This window comes from Amblyomma mixtum, chromosome 9 (genome assembly GCF_055824585.1).
Source record: "Amblyomma mixtum isolate Tamu chromosome 9, ASM5582458v1, whole genome shotgun sequence".
NCBI classification, from domain to species: Eukaryota; Metazoa; Arthropoda; class Arachnida; order Ixodida; family Ixodidae; genus Amblyomma; species Amblyomma mixtum.
In genome coordinates this window covers 26876415-26903794 of record NC_143020.1, presented here as the reverse complement: position 1 = coordinate 26903794, position 27380 = coordinate 26876415, and the positions used below count along the sequence as shown (strand labels likewise).

Sequence of the window (27380 nt, the reverse complement as noted above, 5' to 3'; positions counted from 1 at the left end):
ATCATAAACTTAAACAAAACATATAATTCTTCGATGTTGCTACTCCTTTCAAGTAACATTAGACTCGCTTATGGCAGTGACATCAATCGACCTGAACAGAGAACATAAATGGACGTCGAACTATATCATCTGTCAGCGCTATTGGGCGGAATCCCATTAACACCAGCACATAAAACCTCTCAAGGATTGCACCCGCTCTCAAACTACATTAATTAAGAGAACAATACACATCACTCTATTGAACTTGTTCTAGTGCAATAAACTTCGTTAAAATATTGCATTTTTAAAATGGATGATTAACTAGTCATCGGCTAAGGATCCAATTGCTTACATCAACGTTACCCTTACGAATATTTACTAGGCAATAATAAGTAAAAGTATGTATATCAGAGCAGATGTACTTGCTATCTGGACACGGCGTTGTGCTGCTGAACACGATGCCGTGCAGGAAATAACATAGTGAACGCCCTGTATTTGTGGCGGATCACGTTAAGCCGCGCCAAGTGGTGAAAATTATTTACAAACCCTGCTGCCATGAATATCATACGGCAGTTTTTTTGGAGGTGGGAAGGAATATAGAAAAATTGCGGGGAAAAAACCCTACAATCCTAAAAAAATATTTCACTTCTGACCACACAGACCACAAAGTATGCGACACCGTAACCTTCATCAGAGCTTTACACCTTTGAGCGCGGGTGGTTGCGGGAACCAATGAGTGATAATTTACAGGTTGCGGCACTATCTGAGATAGAAAAAGTTGTACTTTCCTTAGTAACAGCGTATAGAATTGGCAGAAACGGAGATCAAAGAAAATGTTTAAAATGCGCTCGAAATATCGTGTTCGGCATTCTCACATTCGGCGTACAGGATACATTGCTTTTTCGGTTCCTGAGGTTTCGGCATCTAAGGCAGCAGTTTAACATTTTGTGGTATTGTCTTTTCAAGTGGGGAATGCCAGTCGCAAATGTAATCATATTTTTTTATTCCTGACGCAAACGTACAATCTGCAACTTGACGACCTTCATTTATTGCTTATGTTGCTGCGTAGTGTCATTTCATTTCTACGGAATATGTCATACCACCCCGACCTCCTCGTCTCAGCCAGCTGAGGGCTACCTTTACGTTCAAGACAGCTAAGAAATGCGTGCATCGTGCGGTTCTGAAATCCATATATCATTTTAGAACGCGAGCTTAAATGTTGTGCTTGTCGCAGGTCTGCGAATCGGAAAGCAGATATAGTATAAAAATAGAAAGAAGACTACATTAAATTCCCTGCTTGGAGCGGATGGTGCCCCTGTCGACGACAACGACTACGTGCGGCCTAATGCTTCCTCCCACCTCACGGTTCACTTACCAACCATCACGTCGGCCAAGCATGCTAGTTAAATCTTTAAAGCCCTTCATTCCGCGTCGGTGCATTTTAGTGATTGCCTTTCCGTTTCTATTCTGCTTGACCGAGGGAACTGAACGTAAGTTCATTTTTGTACTATGAAAATGCTCGGCAAAAAGAACTCCAAGAAATTGCCCAATTTCTAAACACTTTCTTGTTTTAAAGCGCTGTGAGCATGACGAGCTCGGAGATTTTGGGAACGACTTGATTGTTTAACATGAACAGAAACAGCTTGTCACAGGCGCTTAAAATTTTGCCCTTGATGATTTGTGACCAGAAAAATTGCTACTTGCAAAAAATGGCTGCTACAAAGTGCATTCATGAATCACAATAAGATGTCATGTGATCACAAAATGAACAAGGGAGGGGAAAACCTCAGGTTGCTTGAGCCAACGTTTCGACAAGGGGACTTGTCTTCGTCTGGGCAAAGCGTTCATCATCGGCAGGGATTAAATAGGGCCTTCGCTCCGAGGAGGAAGGCCCCGGGTGGGGAAAGGAAAGTGGTGTGGGAGGGGATGCGTGTCAGGAAGGGGAGGGAGGTGAATCTTGATTCGTTATAGTGGAAAAACTTATATCCCGAGGGTGTGTAATGAACAAAGGCTTTGAAGGGGCTGCGACGGGGGGTTGGCGCTGGATGGACCTGAAAAACTCAGATAAGAGGATTAGTCAGCGTGGTACAGGGAAATGAGAACAAGGCAAACAAAATAGGCTGGCACTGGAAGGAGAAAGAAAGATGTCATGGGTTTTCAGGAAGCCTGCGAGGTTAAAACTTCAAATGTTACCACAGTCTGGTATTGTTAATTATGAACGCCTGTTATGGGACATACTTTCATGAACTAAATGTTTAGAACGGCATTGAAATGAATTAAAGCCCACATTTTCCTGAACCTACGGTAGGGGCTTAAGAAACCTATAATAATGTTCTATTAAAACAAAATTTCTAAGTCAAAATTTTGTGGACATAAAGCTTAACTTTAACTCCTAAACCTACAGAAAGAATGAATACTGGTGTCCGGCGCCGAAATACGTGCGTCTGGCTCATCTACCTTTTGGAATGTGACACAGTTGCTCTTCACGTCATGAGCAACAATTTCTATAAAACAAAAAGAGACACACTTTGGCAACGTCCAGGCTGGTATTCGTGACTTCCTTTTGCTAAAGGAAATACTTATGAAGCAGATACGTTTCCTCTAGCAAAGTGCGGTATTTTCCCCGTAAATAATGGGTGCTTAGGAAGAACTGCAAGGTGCCAAGAAATATTATTTCGATAAGAATTGTACCTATGTGCCCATTACCAGATCAGAGGTTACTTCATGGGTTTGTATTTTCTTATCTATGATTATTAGTTATTTGAAAGCGAGTTTGCGCCACGGAAGCTCCTTAAGGAATGTACCCTGTGCCGGTTTGTGCAGTGCACTACAGCAAACGCCTGTTAAAAAAAGGGGGCGTGAAATAAAATTCCCAAATATTAAGTAGTTGCCTTGAAATAAATGGGGAAGTAGTTCAGACTACGCAAATTTTTACTACTCTTTCGCATAAATACTTGCGACCCTGTATTTTACTGTCCTATTTGGTAAGCTTTATACGCAGTACCAATTTTGTATTGCTTTGAAGAATTTGAATTTTTCGAAGTATAAGGAAAGATGCGCTGGATTTTCGCCCTTCAACAATGTGCTCCAGGCTGAAAATACTTTTTTTATTATCATCATCATTTTATTTCGCGAACCTGTAATTAGCGCCTTTCGCTTAAATTTGATTATTCCTGGGTTTCCCAACGAGTCGCGCTATTTGTCGATAGTTGTGCGCTGAGATCTTGGTTTGAATGGCTGTGCCCGGAGTGTTTAGCGACAGTGGAGGCGTAGTGGAACGTATGCAACTTCGGTACCCAGAGACTGATATCTTGCATCCACGTGAGAACAAATGGAAAAGGTGGGCTAGTTTTGGTATTCTTCATTATTCTCCAGGAAAACCCTTGCTAACAAGTCATCTAAAAGTTTGTGAGGAGACAGACTTCAGCTGCTCTTTTCTTGTGAAGCACCACTGTATACTGAAGGGGACAAATAAGCGTAGAATTTTGATTAACACGGGTATTTGATCTCGTTTATACTTTAGAACATATAGCTGAAACATTGACATAGAAAATAATGTGCGTTTTTGGAATAAAAACTGAATTGTGAGTCAGCCGTATGGTGTCCTTTATTTCCACGTCCGTCGTTTTTTTTTAGCTGTTTTTTGTAGAAAGCGTCTCCTTGCAGCTCAGCTATGTTAACTTGTTTCTGAGCAAATCATTTCTGTTTTATTAAGCGTGATAGAATTCTCGTTTTGTGTAGTTGTACTCCAAGCACATGATGAAACTATTACAGCTTGGCTTTTATTTCAAGCAGCATAGTGAATTTATAATCTGTTTTATCACAACCCTGGCAACCTTTTTTGCTAGGCTATCAAAACTGGCGGGGCAATCTACTGCAAAGAGCAATTTTGGTGCTCATTCAGCGCAGTCGTGCTTCCTTTACTGCCTATGTGTGTAGTTCCTGCATACATTTAAGCCTTGCCGACCAGCAAACACGCTCATTTGTCTGTTCAGCTCATGGGGCACCTGTTTTACAGCGCAAGTAGTGACGGAAAATGTTGCTGTACTTAACATCTTAGCTGGGGTTGTTGAGACTTCTTGCAACGAAGCTTGTCCGTTGGGACACGCTTTGTGGTATATTTTAACATACAACTCTGAAGTTTTCACTTTTACTGCGGTAAGCAAAGAATTAGGGCGTCCTTAGCTCAGTAGCACTTCGTAATAAAACACATAATGACTTTATTCTGCTCCGTCATCTGGTCGGCATTTCTGGAATGCTAAAGCGTGCTATCGATGTTCAAGAGAATGCGGTCGTGTCCAAAAAGCACCAACCTTGTTAACAGGATATAAAATTGCAGAGGTATAGCCTTGGATTCCTGGTTGCATCTGTCTTGTTGCCGACAGGAGACAGCAAAGCTCAGAGGCTGTAATACCGAAACCGATTTCAGTCGTCTTAAAGCGACCGACTTCAGCGGAAAAGTTGGAATAAGATGTTAACATGAAATGGGAATAAAAATATTCTTGCTCATGTATCTATAGTGCAGTAATGTGACATCACAAAATTATTACGCATGTTGCAAAGGAAACCAATATATTGCCGAGAGTCTGAGAAGAACTAAACATAAGTTGTTGCACTTTAAAAGAGGGACAATAGGCGTTTGCATTTGTATTTCAAACTTGTAACAAAACTTACTGATAAATTGCCTTCGAATAACAGCAAAATATGCTCTTCGTTCCAATGCCACCAAGCGGTACCGACAGCAGTTCGTAATTGAAGCGCTGAAAGAATGGCGATGGTAAAGAGAAGTGTGCAGCCATTAGGGTACAAAATGGTCCGTTGTTACATTCATTTAAAATAGCAATTCATTTCTGAAATAACAAACTGCCACATAGATTCCCAACTGATATGTAGGACATTCGAGCAGTCGCGATCCTATTTTAGAGTGCATGGATGGCATTAACACACGACGATTACCAATGAAAAATTTGTCTGTTCTGTGCGTATAATTCTTCATTTCGAAATGCTTACTTCTTCTAATGACATTTTCTATTCCAGTCTCGCATGGTGAAACGCTCGTCTTCCCAAAGCTTCTGCAGAGCCGCAGTGAAAATGGTGCGAAAGTGATAAAAATCACAGATGATCTAACCCTTAACTTGGAAAAGAGTTCGGTTGTAGAGAAGGAATTCTTGCTTCGGACGTATCAAGGACATGTAATGCAGCACACTTACGTAAGTATTACATGAATTAGTTTTTGTGTTTAAGAAACAGGATGCCGTTTTCTTAGTTGTGTTGTTATAAAATATGATATTTGGTTTCATCGACAATTTGGAGGAATTACCAGCGGGAAATAGTTATTCACACCTTAAAAAATACAAGGAGAGTTTAGTTGTTATTTTTGTTCTACTGAATCTGTTGACGAAACGTTTATGCACACGATGCATTTTTATAGGCATATTTTTGTAGTCACCCAAGATAGAGCGTATGTATAAGAAACCTCATGTTAACATACTGAACAAACGGGCCCAAGGTGCTCTCAGAGCACTAAAAAGCAATTGTTCTAAGAATCAGTAAAGAAGATAGCACAAAAAGACCTATTACGCGGTCTTACAAACCACAGTTGAAGCACAGTGCATTTAATAAATTGCCATCTTCGTTTTTGCTGCTATTGCCATGAAATGAAAATAGAAGATAGCGGAAGCTCACAAAAAAAGAGAAAGCAAATGATCCGAAGACTGGAACTTCCAAAGTGGTAATTTTAAAGGTTATTTTTGTTGGTCTATTATTCTTGCTGCAGGATATATCTCTTAATGCCTCTATTCTTTTATGGCAAGCATATTAAGTTTGCTCTTTGTCATGCTCGCTTGTTGCAAGTCTAAACCAAAAAAAAATGCTCAAGAGTTAACGTCCAGCCCTGTTCTAGCAATTAATGGGCATCAGTGGACGCATCTCCATTCATTTGGTGCTGTGGAGGGACACAAGACGCAAATTTCAAAACTGTCATGCTACAAGAAGTAGGGTCTGAAAGCCACTCCCGACAACTTATGATTTGCGCAAATGTTCCCTGAGCGTTTATGATGACGCCCCTTGAGAACCATTAGCCATAAAAAGGACAGCGACCTAATTCTTTTTTGCAGCCGTAACTCAAGAAGGAATGTTCGCGAAGTTCCGAAGTGCCTTCGTAGCCTCTCCTGCTAGGAGTATTCTTATTTAAATGTGAAGTTAAAAGTAGAGAAACATCTCGCGTATTCGGCGCTGACAGTGAGCCCTGCCGAAAACGAGAGAGCGGGGACGGTCGCAGTCATATGGTTACAAGGGAAGGCTATATAGCTCCCACAGACATGTCCTAGTTAAAGCAAAGTTTGTCTTGAAAAAGGGTGCGAACCCTGGACTACCGCCTCACCGGATCAGTCGCTCTACCAACTGAGCTAACAGGGACGGTTAGCATATGATATGGCGAGAGCGAATCGATCAAGAACTCGAAGTTGGAACGGTGTTATTCAAATGCTTTAGGAGAATCCACTAGTGCGGAGTACATTGGTAATAACAGAGTAAATAGGCATTGGCATCCACCTATCACAGCTATACAACTACAAAGGAAGGCATGCAGCTTCCGTAGAAACATCATAATTAAAGAAATGGGCGGGTGCCAGTGAGTAAATGCTCCTTTATTACAAATCTAATCTACCCTGGGTTATTCTCCTAAAGCAGTTGACCAGTGCGGACACAGTTATCACTCATCTCATCGTCAATGAAGGGTGAAAATTCTTTGAATTTCCTTTCAGTTTGAACAAACAACCGGTTTTTGATGACTGTAATTCACAAGTGTGGATTAGCGTACCTGTAGGTGCATGCTTCCACAGTATTCACAGCACAGTCCGCCTGAGTTTCCAGCAAGAATACACTTTGAATTCAAATAGCTGACAGCAAGCACCCCTCATGCTGGATTTAAAAATTGGGCCTTTATTTGATAGGCTACATGGTTTTCGCACATGTTTTGCCGCAGGCAGGAAAAACAATGACAATGTTTGTTGCACATAGCCAGTCTGCTAGTTGTCGCGCACGCGAGAAATCATTCGTTCTTCTCCGAGACTTCGTGAATATTGGCTGATACTTTAAATTTGAGTGCTGATTATGGACCGTCAAAAATAATGAGGGCATACAATTGACCCAAACGTTGTTAAATTTTGCAGCGCGAGGGTAGTTAGCAATTTCATTGTCACTTGCTATGCCTTACAGAGCAGCAAGCTTGAGATGCTGTTTAAGAAATTAGCATAGAAGTCAATTGGTTATGCTAATTTTATTTATTTTTTATTTTTTATTTTTTATTTATTTGCACAGAGTTGAAAAACCTATGTATGAAGAAATAAAAAAAAAAGTTTCTGTATACAATTTTCTATCACTTTGTTGCATCGCATATGGATGAGCCGAAACGATTCAGGAGAAAGGCTGGCCTGTAAATCGCAGCGAATAAAATGCTAGATTGTATCGACCGTAACGACTTTCCATACAATTCGTTCCCTCGAAAATAAGAAAACTATTAAAAAATGGCTGAGGCTTAACTTGGTTAACCCTGGTCAGATGCGAAGTCCGAGACGCGCGTTGGGTGGGCGCCTGGATTGCCACGGAAGCCGCGTCCGCCTGCTCGGTGAACCCTCATCTTCCTCTGTCGTGACGTCATGTGTCACGCGGTATGTCACGTGGTGTGAGGTCACTGTACCACGTGTTGTGCACGGCGCATAGCCACGGCGAAGGGCTGTAGTGTACCTCCGTCTTCCTCTGTCGTGACGTCATGTGTCACGTGGTATGTTACGTGGTGTGACGTCACTGTACCACGTGGTGTGCACGGCGCATAACCACGGCGAAGGGCTGTAGTGTACCTCCGTCTTCCTCTGTCGTGACGTCATGTGTCACCTGGTATGTCACGTGGTGTGACGTCACTGAACCACGTGGTGTGCACGGCGCATAACCACGGCGAAGGGCTGTAGTGTACCTCCGTCTTCCTCTGTCGTGACGTCATGTGTCACGTGGTATGTCACGTGGTGTGACGTCACTGTACCACGTGGTGTGCACGGCGCATAACCACGGCGAAGGGCTGTAGTGTACCTCTAGTAATATGAGGAGAGTTTCAAATTGGGCTAGTTGGTGGTTGTTATTCTCGTGCAGGCTATCCGACACCTTTGCTCGTTTCCGTGGCAGAGAAAGTGCTAAGAAGGACAGTCCGAACAAAGGACCAAGGCAATGCCAAAGAAAAGAAGAGGCCTGTGGTTATCCCATACGTCCATGCACTTTCCCACAACCTGAAAAAGGTTGCACAAAGACACGACGTAAAAGTTGTTTTTTCAGCACCCAAAAAATTGAAAGCAATGTGCGCGAAAGTAAACGACGAAGACAATGCCGAGAAAGAGGTGTCATGTGGCGTCAAACATGAGACAAAGTTCGTGGAATGCCGCGAAGGTGTTGTGTATAAGATACCGCTATCATGCGGGCAAACGTACGTTGGCCAGACCAGTAGGTGCCTCAATGAGAGGCTCAGAGAACATAGGCGCAACTGCAGTCTTGTCAACTCACCGGGAAATCTGGCAGCGCATTGCGCCAGGTGCAAAAATTGCACACCTCACTTTAAGCAGACAGCAATACTGCTCGGTTCAAGAGAGAAGCTAATCAGGGAACTTTGGGAAGCATACTGCATACAATCAGGAAAAGAAGGGCCATGTGTAAGCGTGCCTTCTATCGAGCTCTCAAATCAGGAAAAAGAATTTTTGGAAAAATAAAAACAAACAGCTAAGTCAGAAAGATAATGCATGTTTTTTACTGCTGGACAGGACGTTAAAAGATATCTTGCCATGACGATGTGATCACGGATTTGTTTTTGTTTTTGTTTTTGTCTTGACAATGCCTATATATACATGCACTCAGGAATAAACTTGCAGTTGATAGTTTGCGCACATCTGTTCTGTGTTGTCCCTGATTGTGTCCCAGTTCCTTCGTAAGCGCAACAATGCACGAGAAGTCTAGTAATATGCTTCGCATAAAACCGTTTGCTAAAACTTTTGCCTAACAATTTTGCCACGTATGTGTAGTTACACTTTCTTCTAAATGGTGCTACCAGTCTTCATGATGTGTTAAACTGAAACCCCTGTGCCCTGTTCACTTCTAAGTGATAATTGAAAACATACTTAAAATCGAAAATCACACTGAGTGCTTATGTCATTGATTAGGAACCACAGGCCTAAAGCATGCAGAATTTTCCCACAACTGTCGCCCCCATGAGTGATTTAGGAGCCAAAAATTTATTGCAACAGAAGGTGCCAACTTACGTTGCTCTCCAAGAAAAGTGTTTGCAAGCTTTTCGTATTGGTGTTTCCATTTGCTTCGAGATACTTCCACTTATGAGCACCGACCTTGCACGCAGCGCTGCAGGTCTTTACTAAAAGCGAAAGAGTAAGCAGCATCAATTTTCGCGTGCCGAACTCTTAATTTCCAAGTAGGATGCAAAGCATTCTTTATGCACTACAATGGCGTATTATTAAGAAATACAACTTTACACAATCCTTTGCTTTCAGATGGACGGTGAAGTACTGGAGGAAGATTTGTATCATGACCCTCGATCCTTTGCTTCTGTAATGGTCTCTGAAGAAAATGGACTGCAAGTGGTACGATGTTGCTATACAGCATTTTAGTGTAGGGGGCCCAGGAAGTTTTCTTCCTTATCTCTTTGTTGCTTTAAACAGTCTTGCAATCTGATCCAAGTCGCCTCCACGTATCTAATTGTTGGTGCAGTAAAGACTTCCTAACTTTTTTTAGTAGCCGGAAAAAAAGTTTCCCGCATAACAATTACTAAAAAAACTATATATATCAGCAGCGCGAACACCACAAAGGAAGAAGAAGGAGAAGAAGGTAAAGAGCGCTCAACTTCCAACTTTTATTTGAGCAAAAATTGAACCCGCACTTTTATACACATACCAGGTAAAATCCCACCAGGGGGGTAATCAAGGCGTGCTATCGAATTGGGACCAACACGATGTCCAGGGCATCAAAATGATAACTACTATCACACTATACAAAGACTTCCATGAAAAGCACGAATGACATGCGGAAAAAACAAGACAATGTAAAAACAGGGCTGAGTGTGCGCAAATGGAAAAATGGAAAAAACAGGGTTGAGGGCGCGAATTTTGCTAAAACCATGAGAAGGCCAGAACACGGTAAAAAGGTAAAAACAGGGTTGAGTGTGCGAAAATGGAAAAAATGGAAAAACAGGGTTGAGGGCGCGAATTTTGCTAAAAGAAAAAAAAACGTGAGAAGGCGAGACATGGTAACAACGTAAGCGATGCGAAGGGATGAGCGCCAACAATTAACACGGCTAGAACTAAAATGCAGTGTGCCCCTAAAAACCAGGTAAAATCAGGTAAAACCAGAGAGAAAGGTGATTTCTTTTTCAGATAATGAGATGGAAGGGGTGCTTACGCAACCTTCTTTGAGCCCTGAGAAGTAGGTAGCTTCAATGATTTCGCGTGTTAATTGGTTTTTATGTTTCTTTAAGACGGTTGCTTTCTTAAAATGAGGAATGCACTTCTTTTGGCTGTCACATACGCTGCAATGGGCGGGCAGGTTCCTCAAAGGCGCCCCAGTTAGATCGTTCCTATGTTCCATTAACCTTTCGTTTAAGCATCTTCCTGTTTGGCCTATGTACTCCTTACCGCAAGCTAAAGGTATAGAGTATACAACACCCTCGGCACAAGACACAAAAGGATCTCGGTGCCTGGTTGTACAGCCACTATTCTTTTTCTTTTTATTAACTTTGTTGCACAGGCTTGACAGGCGCAGAGGGGCTGAAAAGACTACGTCTACGCCTGCTTTTCTGCCAATTTTCTTCAGATTATGCGAGATTTGGTGCAGGTATGGCAGAACTGCGACCCTTTTGTTCCGCTGCCGCGTATCATCCGGGGGTTCACATTCATGCTTCATACTTATCAGGACTTTTTTTGCAACAGACGAAAGGAGAGATTGCGGGTATCCTGATTGCTTCAGCCTCAGCACTTGGCTCGAAAAACTGTCCTGCAACCTGTGGTGACACGATTTTGTGAGTGCGTTCTTAAAAGTTGACTTCACTATATTCCTTTTTACAAGTTTTGAATGGGCTGAATCGTAGGGTAGGATGGGATTATTGGCTCTTGGTTCAAATAACCAGCACACATGGTTCTCTCCGAAAAACAACTTTAACTCTAGAAACCGCATCGCGTTTTGTTCTGGGAATTCATGAGTAACTTCAAGAGGTGATATTGCCACGCGCCTAAGTCGAAGACGACGACGAAGCGGCGGTGGGCTCTCGTGGCGCGCTTTTCTGTTCTGTGTCGTGGAAGCTGGCTCGATAATTAAAAAGAAGGCTCCCGGTCTTGGGTTCTTTCTGACGTCTACCTTCACGGCTCCTCTGGTCGTGACACTGGTGGAGGTGCGGCCGATGCTCCCTACTCCTGAGGACGACTCGACGCGTCCGCCTCTTGTGACCACCCCTGTCCATCGTGCCAGCCGGAGGATCCGCGGCCTGTCCCCCGAGGCCCTTCCTATTGTCAGCGCGCCTTCAACTACCACTCCACTCATGGCGACGCCACTGCCCGCCCTGCCTACGACTGTCCCTGCAGCCAGCCCCACCTATCTCACCCTTCAGACTCCACGCACGCCTAAGCCCTTTCACGGCGACCTGTTTGAAGATGCCGAAGACTGGTTGACTCACTACGAACGGGTCGCGACCTTTAACTGCTGGGACGACGCTACAAAGCTGCGTAACGTTTACTTCAGCCTTGAAGACTCTGCACGAACGTGGTTCGAAAACCATGAGAATACTTTCTCTACGTGGCCGGACTTTCGACGTCAGCTCCTGAGTACGTACGCTAACAGCGACCGCCGGGAGAGCGCAGAGCGTGCACTGTCCTCTCGAATTCAGCTTCCCAATGAGGGTGTTGCCATGTACGTCGAGGATGTGAAGCGTCTTTGCCATCGCGCTGATCCGGCCATGCCTGAAGAAAAAAAGCTGCGGCACCTGATGCGCGGCGTAAAAGACCAGCTCTTTTCCGGCCTCGTGCGGAACCCGCCCAACACCGTCGCGGAGTTCCTGGCCGACGCCGTGCATATGGAGAAATTGCTGCAGCAAAGATCCCATCAGTACGACCGGCAACTGCGCCAAACGTCGACTCTATCAACGTTGGACCGGTTCGACCATGATCCCAGGACGAATCCGGACTCCCTTCGCCAACTCATCCGTTCCGTGGTCCGCGAGGAGCTGCCGCACCTTCAAGCCACATTTGCCCCTCGCGTCGATTCCGTCACCAGTGTCATCCGCGAGGAAGTCCGACAGGCACTCAGGGCACAAGACGCTGCAGCTGTGCCGGCGCCGCAACCGACCCCATACGATCCCGCGCCGTACCCGACTCCTGTCCAGCCAGTCACGTACGCGGACGTCGTGCGCCGCGCGGCCCCATCTCCTGGGCCTTCGCCTTACACCGCACCATTGGTCGCGGTGCACTCTGCCCAGCCGACTCCTTACTGGGCGGATCGGCGCCAGGCACCGCGGAAGACTGACCTCTGGCGCACTCCGGATCAACGCCCGCTCTGCTACCACTGTGGTGAGGCCGGCCATCTCTACCGGCGGTGCCCCTATCGCGAAATGGGACTACGCGGTTTTTCTGTCGACAGCCCCCGTCCACGCCCTGGAGAGCGCCCTCAAGACATCGCCGAGTATGTCACCCGCCAGCGTAGTTCACCATCTCCTCCGCGCCGCGAGTCGCGATCGCCCTCTCCACGCCGGTCTTCGCTCTCTGGGTCCCGTTTCGCCTCAGGACAACGTGGTTCCTCGAGCCCTCGTCGGGAAAACTAGCTCCGGCGGCCTTTGGAGGCGAGGCCGCCGAACGCCGTTCCGACGCAAAGCTTCCACCGCCGCAGCAACTGAATCGCCCCGACGTCGCACGCCGCATCGCTGCACAGTTTTCCCCGACGCGCCTTTCGTATCACCGCGATGCCGCAACCACGATCGCCGACCCGCTTCCGCCGCCGCACCGACCCAATCGCCCCGACGCCGAACGCCGCATCGCCGAAGAGTTTCCCCCAACGCGCCGCTTGAATCGCTCCGACAGCGCAACCCCAGTCGCCGACCAGGTTCCGCCGCCGCACCGACTGAATCCTCCACAACAGCCATCGACGGGCCGTGCTGAAGGCAGGGTCTCCTTGGATATCCCTGTTCTCGTCGACACAAAGGAGGTCAGCGCGTTGGTTGATACGGGCGCTGATTACTCTATTCTTAGCGGACGGCTTGCGACGGCCCTGAAAAAAGTGACGACACCCTGGGACGGTCCCGACATACGCACGGCAGGCGGACATCTTGTCGCACCACTCGGCATGTGTGCGGCCCGGGTTACGGTTCGAGGCTGCACATTCGTTGCCACTTTTCTCGTTCTCCGCGAATGTTCTCGCGATGTCATCCTTGGCATCGACTTTCTTCGCGAGCACGGTGCGATCATAGACCTCCCGAACCGCTTGGTGACGTTTTCTACCGCAATGGCCACAGAAGAACCTGCGCACCAGGGTTCTCGGTCCGCCCTGCGAGTCGCCGACGATAACGTTACGGTGCCACCACGTGCCAGCATTCTCACGAGAGTTACCTGCGACGAGCCACATAGGGGACTCCGGGTTATCGAGCCTAATGTCTCCCTCGTACTCACTAAGGGGGTTGCGGTGGCACGGGGCCTTGGATCCTTTCATGACGGTTGTACAGAGGTCCTTGTCACCAACTTCTGCAATGAACATCGACATCTGTTCCGTGGCACATTCATCGCTTACGTTGACCATGTTCAGGAAGTGGCCGAATGCTTTGCTTGTGCGGAGGACACACCTGGAGCTGACGCCGAAGCGGTCACCAGCGTAGACATAAATCCTGGCCTTCCACCCACTGAAAAGAGGCAACTCCAGGACCTCTTGCGGGAGTTTGGTGCGTGTTTCACGTCGTCGTCCAAAGTGCGCCAAACGTCGATAGTTAAACACCGCATTATCACGCATGAAGGAGCCCGACCCATCCATCAGCAGCCCTATCGTGTGTCCCCTCGTGAGCGAGATGCTATTCAAACACAGGTCGAAGAGATGCTCACAGACGGCGTCATCCGACCGTCAAGCAGTCCGTGGTCGTCTCCTGTCGTCCTCGTGAAAAAGAAAGACGGGACACTACGGTTCTGCGTCGACTACAGGAAGCTGAACAGTGTGACCAAGAAAGACGTGTACCCGCTCCCGCGTATCGACGACTCCCTCGACCGACTTCGTCAAGCCAAGTACTTCTCTTCGGTCGACCTCAGAAGTGGTTATTGGCAGATAGAAGTTGATGAGAGGGACCGTGAGAAAACCGCCTTCATTACACCGGACGGGCTGTACGAATTTCGCGTCCTCCCATTCGGGCTCTGCTGTGCTCCTGCCACGTTCCAAAGAATGATGGACACCGTTCTCACCGGTTTGAAGTGGCAGACCTGTCTTGTTTATCTTGACGATGTCATCATTTTTTCCGCAACGTTTACGGAACATCTGCACCGCCTCAGGACTGTCCTCAAAGCCGTTCGATCCGCCAACCTCTCCCTCAAACCAGAAAAATGCCATTTTGGGTTCACCGAATTGAAGTTCCTCGGGCACGTCATTAGTGCTGACGGAATCCGCGCTGACCCAGAGAAGCTTGCTGCCGTTGCTGCCTTTCCGGTCCCCTCCCACAAAAAAGCAGTCCGTCGTTTTCTGGGCCTGTGCTCCTATTATCGCCGCTTCATTAGAAACTTCGCCCAGCTCGCCAGCCCTCTGACGCTCCTAACCCGTGATGACACATCATTTTCCTGGGGCAACGAACAACAGACTGCCTTCGACGAGTTACGACGCCTACTCCAATCACCGCCCATCCTGGCACATTTCGAAGAAGATGCCGATACGGAGGTGCACACGGATACGAGCAACGTCGGTCTTGGCGCCGTTCTAGTTCAGCGGCAAAACGGTGTTGACAAAGTAATTGCCTACGCCAGCCGCGCACTGTCGCGTGCTGAGTTGAACTACTCTACCACGGAAAAAGAATGTTTAGCGGTAGTCTGGGCCGCCGCCAAGTTCCGCCCATACCTCTATGGCAGACCGTTTCGTATCGTCACCGACCACCACTCGCTGTGCTGGCTGAAAAATTTAAAGGACCCTTGCGGCCGCTTAGCACGTTGGGCATTACGCCTGCAGGAATTCGACTTCACCGTCACCTACAAGTCAGGCCGGAAACACACCGACGCTGATACCTTGTCACGCGCTCCCGTCGAACCTCCTCCGCAAGACACCACCGACGATGATAGCTTCCTTGGAGCGGTCAGCACATCTGAGCTCGTTTCCAGACAGCGTGCCGACGCCGAGCTCCGTCTGCTCATCGAACATATCGAAGGTGGGTGCCCTGAAATACCACGAAACCTAGCTCGTGGACTATCGTCGTTCTGCCTGCGGAGAGGGGTGCTTTATAAAAAGAACTCTACTTCAAGTCCGACAACTTACCTGCTCGTCATACCGTCTGATCTGCGGGATGAAGTCCTCTTTGCCTGCCATGATGAACCGACTTCCGGCCACCTTGGAGTTACCCGCACCTTATCCCGAATCCGGCAGAACTATTACTGGCCCAACCTAACTTCAAGTGTCAAGCATTATGTCCGGACATGCCGGCAATGCCAGCGGCGAAAAAAACCCGCGCTCAAGCCTCCTGGACTGCTTCAGTGCATCGAGCCGCCACAAATACCATTCGACAAAGTCGGCATGGACCTCCTGGGGCCATTTCCTCTCTCGTCTTCCGGCCACAAGGGGATCGTAGTCGCCACAGACTACTTGACCCGCTACGCTGAAACGAAGGCCCTTGCGCGAGGTACTGCCGCTGAAGTTTCCCACTTCTTTATGCACGACATCGTGCTTAGACACGGCGCCCCATCGGCCATCATTACTGACCGCGGCAAGGCGTTTACAGCCCGACTCCTACGTGACATCTTAGCGCTTAGCCATACTGCTCATCGACCAACAACAGCGTATCATCCCCAAACCAATGGTCTAACGGAACGGCTCAACAAAACATTGGCGGACATGATCTCGATGTACGTCGACGTTGAACACAAAACCTGGGATGAGGTCTTGCCGTACGTCACCTTCGCATATAATACCGCGACGCAGGAAACCACCCAGTTCACCCCGTTCCGTCTCGTGTATGGCAGAGAGGTCCGCATGATGCTAGACGCCATGCTGCCGTACGGCGACGCAGAGCTTCCCCCTGAAGCTGGCCACTTCGTGGAGCAAGCAGAGCAGGCCCGTCAGCTGGCCCGCTTGCACATCAAGGACCAGCAATCCGCCGATGCCCGATACTATAACCTTCGGCACAGGGACGTGCACTACGAGCCGGGCGACCACGTGTGGGTGTGGACACCAGTGTGCCGCAAGGGATTGTGCGAAAAGCTTTTAAATAGGTATTTTGGCCCGTACAGAGTCCTGCGCTGCCTGAACAGCGTCAACTACGAAGTTGTCCCCCATGGAACTGTGGTCTCCGGCCCTCAGCGTCAACGGCCTGAAATCGTGCATGTAGTGCGCTTAAAGCCGTACTTTTCGCGTGACTGAGCGCTGTGTTTACGCTGTTTCGTACCTTTTCCCCTTACCCCACGTGTGTACTTGACTCTCCCTGCATGTCATCTAGCGCGCACTGTATAGTTCACCTTACCCCCAGTCTTTTCTTTGTTCCTCTTCCCCTCACTGTACATACCCCATTCCACATCGAGACGATGTTTGCTTTCGCGGGGGGGAATAATGCCACGCGCCTAACGCGCCGCGCGGCCTCCGCGCTGAGTCGAAAACGACGACGAAGCGGCGGTGGGCTCTCGTGGCGCGCTGTTCTGTTCTGTGTCGTGGAAGCTGGCTCGATAATTAAAAAGAAGGCTCCCGGTCTTGGGTTCTTTCTGACGTCTACCTTCATGGCTCCTCTGGTCGTGACAATATAGTATTAGAAAAAATGTGGAGGACTTGAGTTGCTTCTGTTTTAAAGGCTTCAGTGTCGCAATCTAAGAGGACCAGGAAGTCATCGACGTACCGGAAAATTTTTAGAACGCTTGAAGACTCAAGCTTGTCCTTCAAGGATCTGTCATGCATAGCGAGGAAAAGGTCGCTCAAAATGGGGGCGATGCATGACCCTATACATATGCCTTGCTTTTGTATGAATCTCGAACCGTTCCACTCTGCCACTGTTGATTTTAGGTAAGCGCATAGCAATTCAATGAAGCCATCCGCAGAAACGCCACACTCATTTTGGAAGGCCACCACACCGTGTCTATCGATGGCGTCACGAACACATTGTATGAGGGCATCGTGAGGAATGGAATAAAACAGGTTCTTTATGTCAATGGAGAAGCTATTGAACAACTTTGTTCTGTTTTCGTGCAAGAATCTGACGACTTCTTCGGTGTTTTTTGCAAGAAAGGGGTCATTGACTGGAAGTCGCTTGAGGTTGCTTTGGAGAAACTTGGCGACTTCTTTTTGCCAGGTTAACTTCTCCGACACAATCACACGCAAAGGGCATCCAGTCTTATGCGTCTTCACAGTAAAAAACATTTCCAGACAGCCAGTCTTTTTCCTTTGTATTGTGCGTGAAAGGTTCTCTAAATTCAGTTGCTGGCACAGCTTCTTCGCATTACTCCCTAGTTTTGATTCGGATGTTGTGCATTTTACAAAATTTGCTTGAACTGCTTCCGCGGCCTTTGACATGAACACGCGTTTCGGAAGGACGGCAAAACCTCCTTCCTTGTCGGCGGTTAACAAGGACACATTTTCCTTCATTAAAAATGAGACAGTCTTCTTGATTGGGAACCTGTGCCTTTCGGCGCTACAACGCCGGACCAGGTCCACTCCGTCCGCGGTACATCGATCCGCCTCCGCCGCTGGGGCGAGGCTAGAAACTTGCCTGACCATGGTCAACATTTCCGGCGCTGTCCTCCTCGGTTCCACCGCGAACTTGGGTCCGTGACCAAGGAAACGCTGGACTTCCTCTGGGATGCTCCTGACACCTCCCACGAGGTGGACGGGGTTTTCAGTCTTTTTCTGCTTTGGAGGCACGAGAGCACGCAAGCACGGAAGTGCCTGCTGCCAGAGGCACTCTGTCGTTCGGCTGACTTGTGTCGCAACTTCACGCCATTGCCTTGATGCTGCTGGCATTGGCGTCGATGTGAACACCATTAACCGCAGGTTTTCTCTGTGGAGGCTCGCCTGGTGCTGCCATTCCGAACGCAAGATTTTGCACAGGCGGGTGGCATGGCCGACAGTGGGCTGGATGCCGCCGAACAGCTTCAGAAGTTCAGGTGGGAGCACCTTACGTCGAATGCAGAAGCCGAGAATTCTTCCCTGGCAGGAGGATGCCGCGGTGAGGTATACTACGTAGCCGGGATCAGTTTCTGAAGAAAGGAAAGGGCCCGTAGAACAAGAAATGTACTTGAATAACACCATCTGTCGGGCTAGTTGGTTGCGATCCATATGTATCAGCAACGCGAACACCACACAGGAAGAAGAAGGAGAAGAAGGTAAAGAGCGCTGAACTTCCAACTTTTATTTGAGCAAAAATTGAACCCGCACTTTTATACACATACCAGGTAAAATCCCACCAGGGGGGTAATCAAGGCGTGCTATCGAATTGGGACCAACACGATGTACAGGGCATCAAAATGATAACTACTATCACACTATACAAAGACTTCCATGAAAAGCACGAATGACATGCGGAAAAAACAAGACAATGTAAAAACAGGGCTGAGTGTGCGCAAATGGAAAAATGGAAAAAACAGGGTTGAGGGCGCAAATTTTGCTAAAACCATGAGAAGGCAAGAACACGGTAAAAAGGTAAAAACAGGGTTGAGTGTGCGAAAATATAAAAAATGGAAAAACAGGGTTGAGGGCGCGAATTTTGCTAAAAGAAAAAAACGTGAGAAGGCGAGACACGGTAACAACGTAAGCGATGCGAAGGGATGAGCGCCAACAATTAACACGGCTAGAACTAAAATGCAGTGTACCCCTAAAAACCAGGTAAAATCAGGTAAAACCAGAGAGAAAGGTGATTTCTTTTTCAGATAATGAGATGGAAGGGGTGCTTACGCAACCTTCTTTGAGCCCTGAGATGTAGGTAGCTTCAATGATTTCGCGTGTTAATTGGTTTTTATGTTTCTTTAAGACGGTTGCTTTCTTAAAATGAGGAATGCACTTCTTTTGGCTGTCACATACGCTGCAATGGGCGGGCAGGTTCCTCAAAGGCGCCCCAGTTAGATCGTTCCTATGTTCCATTAACCTTTCGTTTAAGCATCTTCCTGTTTGGCCTATGTACTAATTACCGATCCCTTGTGGGATCGATGTACCGCGGACGGAGTGGACCTGGTCACGCGTTGTAGCGCCGAAAGGCACAGGTCCCCAATCGAGAAGACTGTCTCATTTTTAATGAAGGAAAATTTGTCCTTGTTAACCGCCGACAAGGAGGGAGGTTTTGCCGTCCTTCCGAAACGCGTGTTCATGTCAAAGGCCGCGGAAGCAGTTCAAGCAAATTTTGTAAAATGCACAACATCCGAATCAAAACTAGGGAGTAATGCGAAGAAGCTGTGCCAGCAACTGAATTTAGAGAACCTTTCACGCACAATACAAAGGAAAAAGACTGGCTGTCTGGAAATGTTTTTTACTGCGAAGACGCATAAGACTGGATGCCCTTTGCGTGTGATTGTGTCGGAGAAGTTAACCTGGCAAAAAGAAGTCGCCAAGTTTCTCCAAAGCAACCTCAAGCGACTTCCAGTCAATGACCCCTTTCTTGCAAAAAACACCGAAGAAGTCGTCAGATTCTTGCACGAAAACAGAACAAAGTTGTTCAATGGCTTCTCCATTGACATAAAGGACCTGTTTTATTCCATTCCTCAGGATGCCCTCATACAATGTGTTCGTGACGCCATCGATAGACACGGTGTGGTGGCCTTCCAAAATGAGTGTGGCGTTTCTGCGGATGGCTTCATTGAATTGCTATGCGCTTACCTAAAATCAACAGTGGCAGAGTGGAACGGTTCGAGATTCATACAAAAGCAAGGCATATGTATAGGGTCATGCATCGCCCCCATTTTGAGCGACCTTTTCCTCGCTATGCATGACAGATCCTTGAAAAACAAGCTTGAGTCTTCAAGCGTTCTAAAACTTTTCCGGTACGTCGATGACTTCCTGGTCCTCTTAGATTGCGACACTGAAGCCTTTAAAACAGAAGCAACTCAAGTCCTCCACATTTTTTTTTCTAATACTATATCACCTCTTGAAGTTACTCATGAATTCCCAGAACAAAACGCGATGCGGTTTCTAGAGTTAAAGTTGTTTTTCGGAGAGAACCATGTGTGCTGGTTATTTGAACCAAGAGCCAATAAGCCCATCCTACCCTACGATTCAGCCCATTCAAAACTTGTAAAAAGCAACATAGTGAAGTCAACTTTTAAGAACGCACTCACAAAATCGTGTCACCACAGGTTGCAGGACAGTTTTTCGAGCCAAGTGCTGAGGCTGAAGCAATCAGGATACCCGCAATCTCTCCTTTCGTCTGTTGCAAAAAAAGTCCTGATAAGTATGAAGCATGAATGTGAACCCCCGGATGATACGCGACAGCGGAACAAAAGGGTCGCAGTTCTGCCATACCTGCACAAAATCTCGCATAATCTGAAGAAAATTGGCAGAAAAGCAGGCGTAGACGTAGTCTTTTCAGCCCCTCTGCGCCTGTCAAGCCTGTGCAACAAAGTTAATAAAAAGAAAAAGAATAGTGGCTGTACAACCAGGCACCGAGATCCTTTTGTGCCTTGTGCCGAGGGTGTTGTATACTCTATACCTTTAGCTTGCGGTAAGGAGTACATAGGCCAAACAGAAAGATGCTTAAACGAAAGGTTAATGGAACATAGGAACGATCTAACTGGGGCGCCTTTGAGGAACCTGCCCGCCCATTGCAGCGTATGTGACAGCCAAAAGAAGTGCATTCCTCATTTTAAGAAAGCAACCGTCTTAAAGAAACATAAAAACCAATTAACACGCGAAATCATTGAAGCTACCTACTTCTCAGGGCTCAAAGAAGGTTGCGTAAGCACCCCTTCCATCTCATTATCTGAAAAAGAAATCACCTTTCTCTCTGGTTTTACCTGATTTTACCTGGTTTTTAGGGGCACACTGCATTTTAGTTCTAGCCGTGTTAATTGTTGGCGCTCATCCCTTCGCATCGCTTACGTTGTTACCGTGTCTCGCCTTCTCACGTTTTTTTCTTTTAGCAAAATTCGCGCCCTCAACCCTGTTTTTTTATTTTTTCCATTTTCGCACACTCAACCCTGTTTTTACCCTTTTACCGTGTTCTTGCCTTCTCATGGTTTTAGCAAAATTCGCGCCCTGAACCCTGTTTTTTCCATTTTTCCATTTGCGCACACTCAGCCCTGTTTTTACATTGTCTGGTTTTTTCCGCATGTCATTCGTGCTTTTCATGGAAGTCTTTGTATAGTGTGATAGTAGTTATCATTTTGATGCCCTGGACATCGTGTTGGTCCTAATTCGATAGCACGCCTTGATTACCGCCCTGGTGGGATTTTACCTGGTATGTGTATAAAAGTGCGGGTTCAATTTTTGCTCAAATAAAAGTTGGAAGTTCAGGGCTCTTTACCTTCTTCTCCTTCTTCTTCCTGTGTGGTGTTCGCGCTGCTGATACATATGGATCGCAACCAACTAGCCCGACAGATGGTGTTATTCAACTAAAAAACTAGGCTGTATCTTTTACGCAACATTTTGACATTATTTTTTATTGTGACGTCATTCGTAGTTACAAACAGGAGGTGGGAGAGGAAAGGAACAATCATAGGCACAGCCACTAGTGCAACGGCGATGCGAGCTACCCTCCTGCTGTGATATCGGTCCGACCTTTTCAAAGAGAGCATGGTTTCTCAGCTAGTCGATAATACAGCGCATATCTTCAATACACAGATATAGTGCCGAGAAAGCCAGTCAGGCGCATCAGACGCGCCGCTGTGATTCGTGCTTTCAGCATCGGTGCGCCAGTGTGTAACTGGCGCAAGTAAATTGCATCATTGGCGAGTTTCTCTCACGGTTTTTCAAGGCGGAAACTTGGGCTGGTTGAAATGGACTCGAAACCATATTTGATAGCGCTTATTAGGCCACAAGGGACAAAATAACGCATAAGTACTGGACAGAGACTAGTATTCAACTGCCCTTTATTGGGAAAAAAAAAAACATGGCATAAAGCTCTTCTCAAAGTGCTGAAAATCATACAAGGGAAATAACGGTGCCACCTTTATTGTACCTTAAGCATCGCATCAAGTCTGTGATTTTCAGCACTTTGGGAAAAGTTACATTGCATGCTATTCTCCAATAAACATTAATTGAAACCTAGCGTCTTTCCTGTGCGAATGTGTTCTTTCACGACAGTTGCGACGTCATCACTCACAACCTACGTGACCCAGAGTTGAAGTCAATGGCAGACGAAAAATGTTAAATGAACTCAGAACGAAATATTATAAACTATGATATGGAACGTTCAAATACTTATGCGCTAATATGATCATTGTTTTTAATTATTAGGAAGGTGTGTTGGGACCAGAGCTTAGAATAAAGCCAATGAGTGGACAGGAAAGGACAATGGAAGGGGATGTTCCGCACGTTCTCTATGAGTACAAGGACGACAAATCTCCACTTCAAGGAAAAGGTAGGTATGAATTGAAGGATAAGAAAAACCAATTTATTAAGCTTACGGTGCGCTGCATAGGTCACGGAACTCAGCTACAGCTAGCCTAAGCAATGGGGTGCTAAAGAATTGCAGAAGCGTTCAGAAATGGGCAGAAGCTTGCGCATCGTATTCGGGTACCTTGTGTGCCGGCAGCCTCCCAAGCGCCGGCTCTCTGTGCTCAACCTGCTTTACAATTGGAGATTATGGCCTCCCGCCTACGTACATTCAGTGACCTACAAAGGTTCTGAATCATTTAGCGAATGTTTGTGACCATCCATTACAAACGGAGACAACAACGGTTTGGCGAGACAGCGGCTGCGCATCGCGATCCACGATGGCATCAAAAGTCGCACAAAACGCCAGGCACAAGCTGCTTGCACTAAGTGGTCACGTGACCACAGACAGCCACGTTAAAGTGCGGCACGTACAAGCAACATATGTGGCTCGAAAAAAAAACGAAAAACGACGTAGTGACTTTGGGCTAGCAAGAAGGGCGTTCTCTAAAGTACAGCACTGCGGGCAAGGAACGGCCAGTACGGCAAAGCAGCGTTCAAGGCCCAGTGCGGATATGTCATATGGCGACGAGAAAAGGCACTCCTAGACTACAGCGAGAGCAACATTTCTGAAGGGCATTGATAATACCGTGTTCTGTGCTGAAAAAAAGCGAGTTCTGAGTTTAGTGAAGTGCAGCGACCAGAAAAGGCTATTTGGGACGTGGATGTAATAGAGACGCCCGAGAAAAACCTTTAAAGGCAGTAGCGGCAATGAACAAAGTCAGTCGTGTCTACATCTCGATGAAATAAACGCGGCCACTGACAGCGCGTTCATAAGCGATGTTTCACTTTATGTCTTGGTGGAAAAATGTTTTCTTGAACAGTGCTTCCATTTGAGAGCTGAAGAAAGCAGTGACTATTGTATGAATAAATAAACATTTTATGGCATGCGAAACTTCCTAAAATGCCAAGAATCCCAAAAGACAGAAGCTTAAGAGTAAAATAATGCCATTTTCAAACCATTTATTGTGACGTCAGCCATGAACTATTCTAGAAATAAAGAAAGCGTTGGTGCTAGACAATATTTTTTCGTAGCAACTGGTTTACATTTGATCGGCGCGAGGACTGCCGCTTTGCGAACTTTTGAGATCGATAAGTACATACAAATGGGTCACTGATAAGAAACCGTTCCCAATTTCTGACGACAGTTTGAGCGTTTGTCTTTGGCCTTTAACACTGCAATCCAGTCCCGCAATGTATTCGCCGGTCAAATCAAAGTTGTAGCTGGCGCAATGGTACTGCTGATGACAACCAAAAGCATGTCTAGCGTGAGCATAGTTATCATCATAATGGTGTGAATGAAGCTCCCCAAAGCTTCGTGCGATAAGAGGCAAACTGTTTAAAACAGTGGAAAGAAGACGTCATCGATGAAAAGGAACTCTTACAGAGAAGACATCCGCTGTTGGTTATAACGACGGGAAGCCTTGGAGTTTCACCCCACGTTTTTCTGGTACCAGCTGTAGACTGCTTTATAATGGTATAGCTGACTACAAAACCTATATACCGGCTCACTGAGGTGGAATAATCAATTTGTGGGTGAGGCCATTTTTACCGTGGAGCAGTTGGATAACACAATCTGGCGGGCTAGTTGGTGGGAATCCATACGATTTCAGCAGCGCTAACACGGTTAGGAAAAGACAGAGGGTGGACAAGACAGAGCGCTGACTGATTGTGTTATTCAATTTCATTTCTCGTTCAACGGGCCCTGTCCTTCTTCAAGCTGACCCTAGCTACCTTGTACACCTCGCCGCGGCATCCTCCTGCCAGGCAAGGACTCTCGGCTTCTGCATCAGTCAGCGCTCTGTCCTGTCCACCCTCTGTCTTTTCCTAACCTTGTTCGCGCTGCTGAAATTGTATGGAGCAGTTGGAATAGACTACTACCTAATTGGATAGGACCAATAGGGCCACTATCGAAGCGGTGTCACTTGCACAACAAATTTAGGTAAAGTATTTTCAAGAAAATGAGCCTTAGGCTGCCACAAAAATGTAGTTTCTTTACAGACAGCGCTATAGCAGTTCAAGAAAAAAAAAGAAAACGAATAAGGAAGTGGTAGAGCCTCATTAAATAGTAGATATGGTGCGTAGGATTTCTTGTCCCAAAGATGCATACAGGCTATGAGAAACGCTGTAGTTGAAGGCTTTTGAATATTTTCGACCATTTGGACTCATTTAACCAGCTCTGACAGAGCCAGCTGCAAATTAAGGGTTTATTGGTTTATGGGATTTAAAGTCCGAAAGCGACTGAAGCGATGCGGGCCGCCGTAGTGGAGGGCTCTGGAAAATTTGACCACCTGGGCTTCTTTAACAGGCCCTGACATCGAAAAGGAACACGGGCCTCTATTTCTCCCCTATCGAAATGGGACCACCACTGCCGGGATCGAGTAGCCATTCAGCGTAACTTTTCAACATTTTAGGAAAAAACAGCGCACTAGCACAAACACGAGGGAAGAAGGGACGAGACAAAGCGCTGTGCCTCGTCCCTTGTTCTTTCGTGTTTGTGCTAGTGCGCTGCTTTTCCCTACACTGTCGTACCAACTCGCCCATCAGTCTACGCTATCGTCTCAGCCACTGGGTGGCATTGTAAATTGAGGCCTGGTGCAAAATGAACAAAATAACGCCAACTGGTGTCGTATATGAAAGTGATACCGATGCTTGCCCACCTCGCTAAACATATTTGGGAGACCAAATTTTTTAGTGCCTGGTTTTCAGTTACGTTTATCCCCTGAAAAAATACCAAACGGCAAAGAGACATACTCACGCATTCTTCAGTGGCTCCTGGGTATTAAATTAGGTGGACATCGGCTTTGCTTTCCTCACACTTGTTATTTTCTGGCTTCATCGTATCAAGTCAGTAGCGAACAGTCTTGAAAGCGCAGGGATGACATTGAGCGCTCAGCCTTGCTGAAAAACGTAATAACCAAAAAAGGAGCACATGTTCACATTTGGTCATGATTCCCTTCTCCCTGCATTGCCTCGTCTTTCGGCCATTTTGTGCTACGACCTGGCACTACAGGCCGGAAATTCTGCAGTTAATGCTGCTCAGTCAGTAGTGGATATAGTCCTTCAAATTTGCTGTCAAACCTGAAACTGACTAATATTAAAGAGAAAACAGTGACTTTGAAAGCGCTTCAAGAAAATGAGACCCCAGGCCTTGGCGTGAACCTATTAATATTCAATACACTCAACCATCGGTTCTTTGTAATGATCCGTGTTTTACTGGTTACTCTTTCGCGGCCTCGAAGAGATTGATTTGTTGCCATTACTACTGGCTTTTGCGCAGTCAACTTTGTTTTTAGGAGAGACTGAGCGGCCTCTTTTTCAGGCTCCTCACAAATCAAAAGGCTCAGCATCTATCTGGAATATTCATTGTAAAGAACTTAACAGAAGAGTTTTAAATATTCAGGCCACTAGACAATGATCAACTTCAGTACTTAAGCCTAACTCGTCCATGATATTCGACAGACGTCATACCAAGAGCCAGAGAGGATGTTTCCGTTCACTGAAATAGGCACTATATTGCTTTATTTTTAATTATTTGCACACGTCCATGCGCTGCGATAACAAATAATCAATTTGGTTTCTTTACTTCATAAAATATTTTTGTTTCAGGTGTTCCAGTGACCGAGAGGCCTGCGAATAATACCCAACGCCCGCAAAGTAGGTCTTGAGTCTCCAAGACGCATGTGCAATTCGAAAAGTAATTCATAATTTTTATTTCCTTCAAGACAACGGCATACCTGCAGCCGTGTACCCTGAATTGATAATTGTGGTGGACAGCACATTTAGAGCCCAGTTCAAATCTAATGTAACACTCCTGAGGTATATCATGATTACCATGAATTCGGTAAGTAACAAATTTAGCTCCTACATTTGTGAATTTTAAGCTGGACGGCCTTCATTTTATTTTTGTTTGTGTTTTATTTCGTGAAAGAAGCATAGCGTTGTGATTTTTATTTTAACTTGACAGATGTGTAATCGGCCACTTTTCGATAACTTGAACTACGTGGTAATTTTAAAAACCTGCTCTTTTCATCAGGTGAACCTCAGGTACCTGACTGTTTCAAGCCCCACTGTCCGACTGAAGCTCCGGGCTGTTGAGATTTTGACTGTAAGGACCCGACTAATTTTTTAGTGTTACTTTCTATTCTATTGCCTTTAATTTTGATTAGAATGCTTACACAATGCTTATTTTTTCCAGCCAGCTGAAGAAACTTTCTTGCAGCGCGTTGGAAATTTGGTCGTGGCCCTTCAAACGCTTTATAGATGGAAAGATTACGTCAACAGCAATCGAGACAAATACCAAGTATACGACGCTGTATACTTAATCACAGGGTACGATGGAAGAGGAAACCAAAAGTTTATATATCTTTTTAACGTTCGTCTTTCTGTGCGCTTTTTCGTGCAGGCTGGACATGTCGGAGTATGGATACTATGGTTGGGATGGGAGCCTGATGGGTAAGCTGCATTTAGAACTTTCCCCACAAATGATGAGTGTATAAGCAGACCATAGGAGCGGGCTAAATTCACTGCATTCGTGAGTTCGTATTGCTCTCTAGTGGTTCATATTAAGGCTATGC

General features: G+C 46.4%; 1 protein-coding gene across 1 annotated transcript in view; it reads left to right on the top strand.

The window, feature by feature from the left end:
- Nucleotides 1-1229: 1229 nt before the first annotated feature.
- LOC149328572 (venom metalloproteinase Antarease-like) overlaps nucleotides 1230-27380 on the top strand; it is a 61113-nt gene continuing 34962 nt past the window's right edge. Inside the window, exons 1-9 of the mRNA XM_089560842.1 lie at nucleotides 1230-1469; nucleotides 5017-5189; nucleotides 9525-9614; nucleotides 22606-22729; nucleotides 26413-26460; nucleotides 26529-26647; nucleotides 26840-26911; nucleotides 27002-27135; nucleotides 27209-27258. Of these exons, the coding sequence (XP_089416968.1) occupies nucleotides 1286-1469; nucleotides 5017-5189; nucleotides 9525-9614; nucleotides 22606-22729; nucleotides 26413-26460; nucleotides 26529-26647; nucleotides 26840-26911; nucleotides 27002-27135; nucleotides 27209-27258 (994 nt within the window). The 5' untranslated portion in view covers nucleotides 1230-1285. The remainder of the gene's footprint in view (nucleotides 1470-5016; nucleotides 5190-9524; nucleotides 9615-22605; nucleotides 22730-26412; nucleotides 26461-26528; nucleotides 26648-26839; nucleotides 26912-27001; nucleotides 27136-27208; nucleotides 27259-27380) is intronic.